We start from the raw sequence: 10,435 nt of genomic DNA on the forward strand, positions 1-10,435 counted from the left end.
GATTAGTGTTGTGATTAGTGTTGTGATTAGTGTTGTGATTAGTGATTAGTGTTGTGATTAGTGTTGTGATTAGTGTTGTGATTAGTGATTAGTGATTAGTGTTGTGATTAGTGTTGTGATAGTGATAGTGATTGTTGTTTGTGATTAGTGATTAGGTTGGATTAGTGTTTTGTTGTGATAGTGATAGTGATTAGTGTTGGATTAGATTTATTATTAGTGTGTAGTGATTAGTGATTAGTGATTAGTGTTGTGATTAGTGTTTTGATATTGTTGTTGATTAGTTATAGTGTTGTGTTAGTGTCGTGATTAGGGTGAGTAGTTTTGGATTAGTTTGTGATTTAGTGTTGGATTAGTGTGGTGATTAGGATAGTTGATTAGTGTTGGTGATTAGTGATAGTGTTAATGTGCTATTAGTGATTAGTGATTAGTGTTGTGATTAGTGTTGTGATTAGTGATTAGTGTTGTGATTAGTGTTGTGATTAGTGATTAGTGATTAGTGTTGTGATTAGTGTTGTGATTAGTTTAGTGATTAGTGTTGTGATTAGTGTTGTGATTAGTGTTGTGATTAGTTTAGTGATTAGTGTTGTGATTAGTGATTAGTGTTGTGATTAGTGATTAGTGTTGTGATTAGTGATTAGTGTTGGCTTTCTGTCATAAAAAATGAGAGAAATGTTGAGAAAAAGAAATAGAGAGAGAGGGAGAGAGAGAGGGAGGGGGAGAGAGAGAGAGAAGGAAAAAGAGAGGGGGGAGAGAGAAGAGAAAGAGAGGGGGGAGAGAGAGGGGGGGAGAGAGAGAGAGAGGTAGAGAGACAGAGAGAGAGGGAGAGAGAGGGGGGAGAGAGAGAGAGACCGAGAGAGAGAGAGAGAGAGAGAGAGAGAGAGAGGGAGGCAGAGAGAGAGAGAGAGAGAGAGAGAGAGAGAGAGAGAGAGAGAGAGAGAGAGAGAGAGAGAGGAAGAGAGAGAGAGCAGTTATTAGTCGATGAAACAAAGCCAGTCGTTCTCATGTACTTTTCAAGGAGACGGTGTAGATACTGCAGGTATTTTCATTACGCATGCATGACACACACACACACACACACACACACACACACACACACACACACACACACACACGTCTTCAGATGTTGTACACAACACTCTCCTCTCTGTAAGACACTACACAACAGTTTTAACGATCTGGGTGATGGAGATGATTAATCACTGCAGACACATTCAGAACCTTTTATAAAGAATCAGAGTAATTATATGAATCTTCCTCGTCCTCACTGAACACTTTACCTTTTCAACTGGACCTTTATATAACGTCTTTTACCCAAGAACTTAGATCGATTTTAAATAGAGTATATAATATTGTGGCACGGTGGCTTAGTGGTCAGCACGTTCGCCTCACACCTCCAGGGTCGGGGTTCGATTCCCACCTCCGCCTTGTGTGTGTGGAGTTTGCATGTTCTCCCCGTGCCTCGGGGGTTTCCTCCGGGTACTCCGGTTTCCTCCCCCGGTCCAAAGACATGCATGGTAGGTTGATTGGCATCTCTGGAAAATTGTCCGTAGTGTGTGTGTGTGTGTGAGTGAATGAGAGTGTGTGTGTGCCCTGTGATGGGTTGGCACTCCGTCCAGGGTGTATCCTGCCTCGATGCCCTATGACGCCTGAGATAGGCACAGGCTCCCCGTGACCCGAGAAGTTAGAAAATGAATGAATGAATGAAAGGATCATCATCATCACAATCATCATCACCATATCATCATTATTAAATCATCATCATCATCATTATCATCATCATTATCACCATCATCATCATCATCATCATCATCGTCGTCGTCGTCGTCCAACAATCACATATGACTAAAACTTGTCAGCTTGGATTCTACAAGACCTCTGAAGGTGTCCTGTGGAATCTGACAACAAGACATCAGCAGCAGATCCTTAAAGTCCTGCACCGGAAGGTGTGAGGTGGAGCCTCTGTGGATCAGACGTGTTTGTCCAACACATCCCACAGATCAGAACACTTTAAACCTTGAACTTTTGAACCTTGAGGATTTTTGGTCTGCAACAACATCTGTTTAGCCACGAGATCGAGAACCCACGAGCCTCCGATCGTCACGTACGTCAGTGAGCCTCGGGCGCTTGTCCCTGGATCACCGGCTGTCTTATTTTGGAGCACTTGTATTGGGTATTAACCACAGCGTAGCAGACCTGCAGTTCTGCTCTGATCCGATCTTGTAGCCGTCGCGATTCTTACGCTCACCAGTTTTACAGTGGATCGAATGTAGTAAACCTGGAAAAGGCCAAACTTTAAATGTTAATTAGGAATAAACTCTTTCTTCTAAAAGTGCTTTAAAATTGTTTATCGACGATTTTATCTATTTTGAAAATGCTGATAATCATCGTTCTTGAGTTAGGCTTCAGCAATCGGCTGCATCCTTGGCCGAGGTTATTGTGGATAATCCGCGTAAGGCCACATGGAAATCGTGCGAGATGTCGTATCCTTTAGTGTAGTTAATTTACTGCACGGAAAACTGCGACTGCTTCGACTGCGACATCAACAGCCAGGGGACGATTTTTAATTTTCAGTATTTACTGTCTGTGGATTCGAGCCAACGGCAGACGCCTTCCCCGTCGAGGCGACTCGGGAGTCTGGGATACGAGCGCGACGTCCCAGCGTTTCGGTGTTAATGCTCTCTAAGAGTTAGAATGTTTATTTGGTGAGTCAGTGGTGGATTTTGAAACCCGTGTAGCCGAAGATGAAGACGAGGAACAAGCGTGTAAGAAAAGACAGAAGCAAAAGCAAAATAAAGGTCTGCATGCAGGCGGAGAAGGTCCTGCTTTGATCTGGGAAATAAGTCTGATTTCCATTAGCCTAATTAATTGTGAGCTTTAGTGCAGTGTGTCTTAGAGGAATACTGGCTTGTGTGTGTGTGTGTGTGTGTGTGTGTGTGTGTGTGTGTGTGTGTGTGTGTGTGTGTGTGTGTGTGTGTGTGTATATACACTGTAATCCCCTGCTGACTATGCAACTCTGCATATGAATTAATAATCGTAGCTTTATGTTACTTTTGCTAATTACTTTAACGGTTCCAGACCATCCGATATAACGACGGACGTTTTCAGCCACGGAACTCACTGAGAAATCGCATAAAGTGGCAGAAAAAAAAAAAGAAGAAAGTGTCTGATTCAGTGTCTGCTTTATAAATACGTGTTCAGAAAATCGTTTTTTAATGAAATTCGAGCGATTCCGTTAACTACTCAATTATTATTAATAATAATAGTAATAATAATAATAATAATAATAATAATAATAATAATAATAATAATAAGCGGGGGACACGGTGGTTTAGTGGTTAGCACGTTTGCCTCACACCTCCATGGTCGGGGGTTCGATTCCCGCCTCCGCCTTGTGTGTGTGGAGTTTGCATGTTCTCCCCGTGCCTCGGGGGTTTCCTCCGGGTACTCCGGTTTCCTTGCCCCCTGCAAAGACATGCATGGTAGGTTGATTGGCATCTCTGGAAAATTGTCCGTAGTGTGTGAGTGTGTGAGTGAATGAGAGTGTGTGTGTGCCCTGTGATGGGTTGGCACTCCGTCCAGGGTGTATCCTGCCTCGATGCCGATGTCGCCTGAGATAGGCACAGGCTCCCCGTGACCCGAGAAGTTCAGATAAGCGGTAGGAAAATGAATGAATGAATGAATGAATGATCAAAACTACAGCTATATACTATATCTGTTTACTTAGATTTTCGGTGAAACCTACGATTTTTTTCTGGTTAATTTTTGTTAAGTAAAGAATCAAAAGAAAATGTTTTTTAGAGCACGACGTGCAGCGATGTGATCAGTGCTTATAGTTCACACAGAGAACTTTGATCTCCTAATACATGACCAGTGATCTTGATTCCTCCTGCTCTCCAGACCTAATGCCGTAATTCTGCTCGGAGAAGTTCTCGCCATCACTCGAAGGACGCTCGCCGCCGACCGACGACGGGCCGCACGAAGCCTGGAGATATAAGAGATTACTGTAGATGGTTTCACTTAGAAACCGTGAAGATGGTCTCCATGAGTTGGTCTCCATGAGTCTGTGTTGTTCAGTCATCAGTCATCGGTTCATGACTTCAACAAAATGGACTTTATGTTAAAACTTCTTTCTATCATACACTGCACAGGATTTAGAACGACACTCTCTGGTGTCACATGACGACGGCTTCCTTTCTGAGTCTGGTTCCTCTCACGGTTTCTTTTCTCATGTAATCTCTGGTTTGCTCATTAGGGACAAATTTATACATTAAAATGATTTATCCTGACTTTATATTTCTATCGGAGACAATCAGACCGTCTTTGACCCTCCTATCTGTGGGTCAGCTTCCTGCTCGGATCTTCATCAGTGAACGTTTGAAGACTTTAGCAGGAAGGAATTAGTGTTAGGTCTGTAATGAACTCAGGAAGGACCTGTGAGTTCCTCAGGAGCTCTTGGTCACACAATTCCACTGGACTACAAACTGTTGTAGAATTATATTATTTACATTAACATTATTTACCTTGACATTGTGTCCTGTCCCGTATCACCTGCCTGAGGATGAGGTTCACTTCTGAGTCTGGTTCCTCTCACGGTTCCTTCCTTACATCAACGTCCATGCGTCGTGATTCCAGTTACATTAGTGTTGATAGATAACCAGTCAAGTATCTCTCTCGATATAGCAAGAGGTAGTAGATAGAGATGAGAGAGGAGAGGGAGGAGAGGGAGAGAGAGGGAGAGAGAGGAGAGGGAGAGAAAGAGAGGAGAGGGAGAGAGAGAGAAAGAGAGGAGAGGGAGAGAGAGAGAGAGAAAGAGAGTAGAGAGAGAGAGAGGGAAGAGAGAGAGAAGAGAGAGAGAGAGGAGAGAGAGAGGAGAGAGTATGGGAGAGAGAGAGGAGAGAGAGATAGAGATAGGGGGATAGAGAGAGGGGAGATAGATATAGGGGTGTAGATAGAGAGGGGAGAGATATGAGAGAGAGAGATGAGATAGAGAGATATCTATATGTTATATATATGTGTATATACTTAATGTACTATGTATATTATAGTCATATATCTAAGTGTTAATATAGTATATAGATATATTTTACATATATTATCTACATCTCTCTTATATCTATATATCTCTCTCTCTCTCTGTCTCTCTCTCTCTTTTTCTCTCTCTCTCTCTCTCTCTCTCTCTCTCTCTCTCTCTCTCTCTCTCTCTCTCTCTCTCTCTCTGAAGTGTAACCTTCTCTTTCCTGAAGCTTACCCAAGCTGTGTAACATTACAAAGCCACGTAACTGTTTTAAATGCCACTCGAAAGAATTTCTCCCCTTTTAGAGTGTTTCAAGTTCAGTGATTAGGGGTTACTATGGAAACGATATTAAACACCACAACGATGACCAATCAGATTGCAGAATTATAATTTTGTTTAAAGCTGTGATCCATCATGTTATTTTTTACATCAAAAATATTTCAAACATAAACATAACATACTGGTGAGTCTGTGGTGACGTGACGCGGCTAAACTGAACAGTGATGTAAACATCATTGCCTCTACAGAAAACCCCATGTCTGTGGAGCTGAGCTGTGGTGCAGGTCCCATCCACGTGGTTCTGGAACTTTCTCATCCTCTGCTGCTTGACTGCCACTTGGGGAGCTCAGAGCCTCCGCTGAACATCACCTGGCTCCAGGACGGTGTGGTGCTGAGCGAGAGCGAGGCCATCCGACTGCTCCCCAACGGCTCCTTGCTGCTCCTGCCTTCGGTCCATGACGACAAAGCATCAGCAGGGATGGAGGGAGCCTACAGCTGTCTGAGCGGGAGCTCCTTAGGGACGCTCACCAGCCGCAGCGTCACTCTGCAGATCGCCAGTAAGTACGCACTTCGTTTATCAGCCGAAATAATAGTCAGTAGACTAACATCATGGATAAAGAGTAAACTACCGTGATAGCGAGGCCTGGCATGGTGTACTGTATATTCCTTTTATACAACAATTACAATTTTTAATAAGTAAAGAATCAAGAATTCACCCTGAATGATAAAATACCAGAAAACTTCAACGTTTACACACATATTATTATTATATACAGCTTTCACTCTATAGATGTTACTGTTCTTCCCTGTTTCTATAGAAACGACAGTGAGTTGTTACGTTGTTACCATGGAAACTGTATAAGCAGTTAAAAAAAATTTTTTTTCATGAAACTTTTCGACCAATCAGAATCTAGCATTTCTACACACGACAGTGTTTCCCGCAGCACTTTGCAGTTCGGGCGGCTTGCCTAAGCTGGGAAGCCCTACCGCCTTAACGAGGTCGTCCAAAAAAAAATTCCGCTACACAAAAGGCCGCCAAATGCATCTCGGAGAATAGCGTATACGCTCTTCATACCGCGAGCGGGCACGCGTGTTACACGGCCGAAATGAGAGAAAGACGTGGTCCGTCACTGTCTGGAGGATAACTAGCCAGTTGATAAAAGGCGTGTCCGTGAGAACTGTAAGTGGACGTATGTTCTGGGTTTATTTACGCCTGTTATTGTATTAGTCTGTAGTGCTTGCAAATTTAAAGTAAGTTAGCTGGTGATTTTGTTGTTCGAGTTCTTCACCTGCTAGCTAGGTTGCACGTGCTTGTTTTTAATAATTGTTAAATGTAGTACAGAGTCTGTGGTCACAAAGAAGTGCCGTTTGATGACGTAACGTCGGCCGGTAAAACACCCTTTTCCGTAAACGACGTGCTCCACATGAATGGCTTCGAAAGTCCTGAACTGATGAGATGGGACATGTTCATGATGCTTCTCAAAACTCCTCAGACTCCAGAAAGTTCCCTTAGCGAGCGATGATACAGTAATTGTCGTATTATTATCGTCTCAATTCTTCACATCTGAGGTAGATGCTGGAACTTTCATTCATTCATTCATTCATTCATTCATTCATCTTCTACCGCTTATCCGAACTTCTCGGGTCACGGGGAGCCTGTACCTATCTCAGGCGTCATCGGGCATCGAGGCAGGATACACCCTAGACGGAGTGCCAACCCATCACAGGGCACACACACACTCTCATTCACTCACTCACACACACACACACACACACACACTACAGACAATTTTCCAGAGATGACAATCAACCTACCATGCATGTCTTTGGACCGGGGGAGGAAACCGGAGTACCCGGAGGAAACCCCCGAGGCACGGGGAGAACATGCAAACTCCACACACACAAGGCGGAGGTGGGAATCGAACCCCCGACCCTGGAGGTGTGAGGCGAACGTGCTAACAACTAAGCCACCGTGCCCCCATGCTGGAACTTTTATTTATCTATCTATCTATCTATCTATCTATCTATCTATCTATCTATCTATCTATCTATCTATCTATCTATCTATCTATCTATCTATCTATTCATTCATTCATTCATTCATTCCTTCATTCATTTAAGAAGATAAGCTTTTTTTTTTGTTTGTTTGTTCTTTAACCTGATGATGAACATCTTCCTTGTGATCCGAACAGACAAACGGCTATCTCGGATCTCTTCCCCCCCCGATTCCCATACAGTGTCTCTGTGACATCGAAACGCCGAATAAAGTGAAGAAAAAGGAAGAAAGATCGGTTCTCTCGTTCACGTCTCCGTCCCCAAATCCGTTTTTATTCGGAAGTGTTCAGAGGATCGAGGATTTGTCTGCAATCCTAAGCAAAAACGTTCATCTATGTGAACAGAATCGGCTTAAACACAGAATTTAACTGTGTAGAAATCTCAAGTTTAAAACTGCGAAGAGCTGAAAATACTGTAAAATCTTGTGAGCATGAAAAGAAGAGCAAAATCAGCAAAAACACAGCATTTGGGCAGTGACGTGTGCATGAGCGGGCCTCTGGTTTACAGTGATGTGTGTGTGTGTGTGTGTGTGTGTGTCTGTGTCTGTGTGTGTGTGTGTGTGTGTGTGTGTGTTGATTTAGCCAGCGAGTGATGAAACGCTCTGAAATTTCCTGCGCTAATGTTTAACAAGTCGTTATCTCCAGCTCCCTGCGTATATTCCCCGATTTCTGTGTGCTCATTGAGAAACTTTGCTCAGGAGCAGGACGCCGTTTCCCCAGTGCCACAAAGCACAAAGATCAGAAGGTACAGCGCTGTACAGCAGAGAAGCCTTCTGAGCTGTAATCTCCTGACCCAGACGCTTGAGCGATTCAGTAGACTGGGTTCTGACCTCTCAGTGTAGATGCAGGAAAACTCTCATCATCATCATCATCGTCATCATCATCATCAGTGAAGAAATCGAGCTGTTCGAGGAGTATCGTTCGGTCGACCGCTCGGATAGTATTACACCTTAATACCTCGTTTACATATAAGCTGCATTTTTGATATTAATACTCAATAAAGATGTCATCGGTTCCAGGTATCAGTTTGGTAGCAGCTAAAAAAAATTTCAGACTAAAAAATATCTGATACTGTATATCAGATCCCGTAAGCAAAGATTGGGATTAGATTTGAAAACTCCTGGGACTTTGGATGCTTTTGCTTTTAGTCAGGATTGATTTATTCTATTTATACTTTATATCTATCTATCTATCTATCTATCTATCTATCTATCTATCTATCTATCTATCTATCTATCTATCTATCTATCTATCTATCTATCTATCTATCTATATATATATAAATCCACTCTAAGTGATTTTGTGTGAAAGAGTGTTTAATAATACAGTATATTATGGACACTGTCAGGAGTAAGAGCCTTCGTGGGAACAAAATCCAGACCCAAATACAGGGATAGAAGACAGACGGTTTTATTAATACAGTCACAAAACCAACAGACAGGAAAACATGAGAGGAAAAAACTGAACAAGGAAAATACAAAATTTAATAAAACTTTTAAGAAAACACTGCTACTGGCTTCCGGTAGCTGCACGCATCAGATTCAAAACACTGATGCTGGCCTACAAAGCCAAAAATGGACCAGCTCCCTCTTACCTCAAAGCCCTCATCATTCCTCGCACTGCACCCCGTAACCTCCGATCTACCAGCACTGCTCGACTGGTTCCACCATCTCTCAGGGTAAGAGGCAAGTATACTACAAGACTCTTCTCTGTTCTGGCACCAAGGTGGTGTAATGAACTTCCCCTAGAGGTCCGGACAGCCGAGTCACTGGCTATTTTCAAGCGGCGGTTGAAGACCTACTTATTCAGGAAACACTTCAACTAGCACTTCTTTCCTTATCTTTTGTATTTAAAAAAAAAAAAAAACCTTTGACACTTTTTCATTAACTTTGAACAAATGTTTTAAACTCATGGTATCTTAAGTCTGTAACCTAGTGAGCAGCATTAATGTATTCAGTGTTAGAGATTTAAGCTCTTATGTACGTCGCTCTGGATAAGGGGTCTGTCACATGCTGTAAATGTAAATGTAAATGTAAAAACAAAAAAAAAAACGGAGAGCATCAGGCAACAAAGACGCACAACAACAAGGACAAAATACATGCAAGACAACGGGTATTAATTCATTCATTTTCTACCGCTTATCCGAACTTCTCGGGTCACGGGGAGCCTGTGCCTATCTCAGGCATCATCGGGCATCGAGGCAGGATACACCATGGACGGAGTGCCAACCCATCACAGGACACACACACACTCTCATTCACTCACACACACACACACACACACACTACGGACAATTTTCCAGAGATGCCAATCGACCTACCATGCATGTCTTTGAACCGGGGGAGGAAACCGGAGTACCCGGAGGAAACCCCCGAGGCACGGGGAGAACATGCAAACTCCACACACACAAGGCGGAGGAGGGAATCGAACCCCCGACCCTGGAGGTGTGAGGAAAACGTGCTAACCACTAAGCCACCGTGCCCCCATTCATAGATTCTAAATTCATAATTATAAAGATTTTATTCAGTGATGTGACTTACTGTAAGTTTCAGATGTATGATGTTTTATTTCCAATTATTTTGCTTCTAAAACAAATCTATTGCTAATTCAATTCAATCTGATGTTTATTGTGCTTTTAACAACAGACACGTTCACAATGCAGCTGTACAGAAATCAGTTAAAAAAAATGTATTTGTGACGTTTGCGGCTTCGACGTTCCTCAATCGCGGCCCTTTTCCTTTTCAAACGAAAGTACGTAAAGCCGAACATCGATCATGTCCAACATGTTTTTTGCCACTTACATATCCGACGTACGGCTCTGTATAAAACGTTTCCGTGAAAATGATAAAGATATGATGTAAAGCAGTGAACAGAACCAAACTAAGCCTCGCTGAAATTCTTTCTGAAGCTTTAACCTTAAAACCTCTCGAGTTGTCTCAGGGACACAATCATACAGTGTGATTCAGAAAGGAAAGATCGTCAAAGCATCTGAGAAAACTTAACGCGGTTCTTCAGACGTTTCTCAGGTTTTAACACATCCTTCTGTTATTTATTTTTTTAATTAATCTAAAAAGTGCCTTTAGAAGCA

At 42.6% G+C, this 10,435-nt stretch overlaps 1 protein-coding gene across 3 annotated transcripts in view; it reads left to right on the top strand.

Moving 5' to 3' along the window:
- Positions 1 to 6,905, top strand: part of LOC125146044 (immunoglobulin superfamily DCC subclass member 4-like) — a 17,137-nt gene extending 10,232 nt beyond the window's left edge. For 2 of the 3 annotated variants that reach the window (XM_047821703.1, XM_047821706.1), the window contains one exon: positions 5,542 to 6,905. In XM_047821703.1, the coding sequence (XP_047677659.1) occupies positions 5,542 to 5,927 (386 nt within the window). In that variant the 3' untranslated portion in view covers positions 5,928 to 6,905. The remainder of the gene's footprint in view (positions 1 to 5,541) is intronic. The other variant, XM_047821700.1, reaches the window with a different exon arrangement.
- Positions 6,906 to 10,435: the final 3,530 nt, after the last annotated feature.

This window comes from Tachysurus fulvidraco, chromosome 1 (genome assembly GCF_022655615.1).
Source record: "Tachysurus fulvidraco isolate hzauxx_2018 chromosome 1, HZAU_PFXX_2.0, whole genome shotgun sequence".
NCBI lineage: Eukaryota > Metazoa > Chordata > Actinopteri > Siluriformes > Bagridae > Tachysurus > Tachysurus fulvidraco.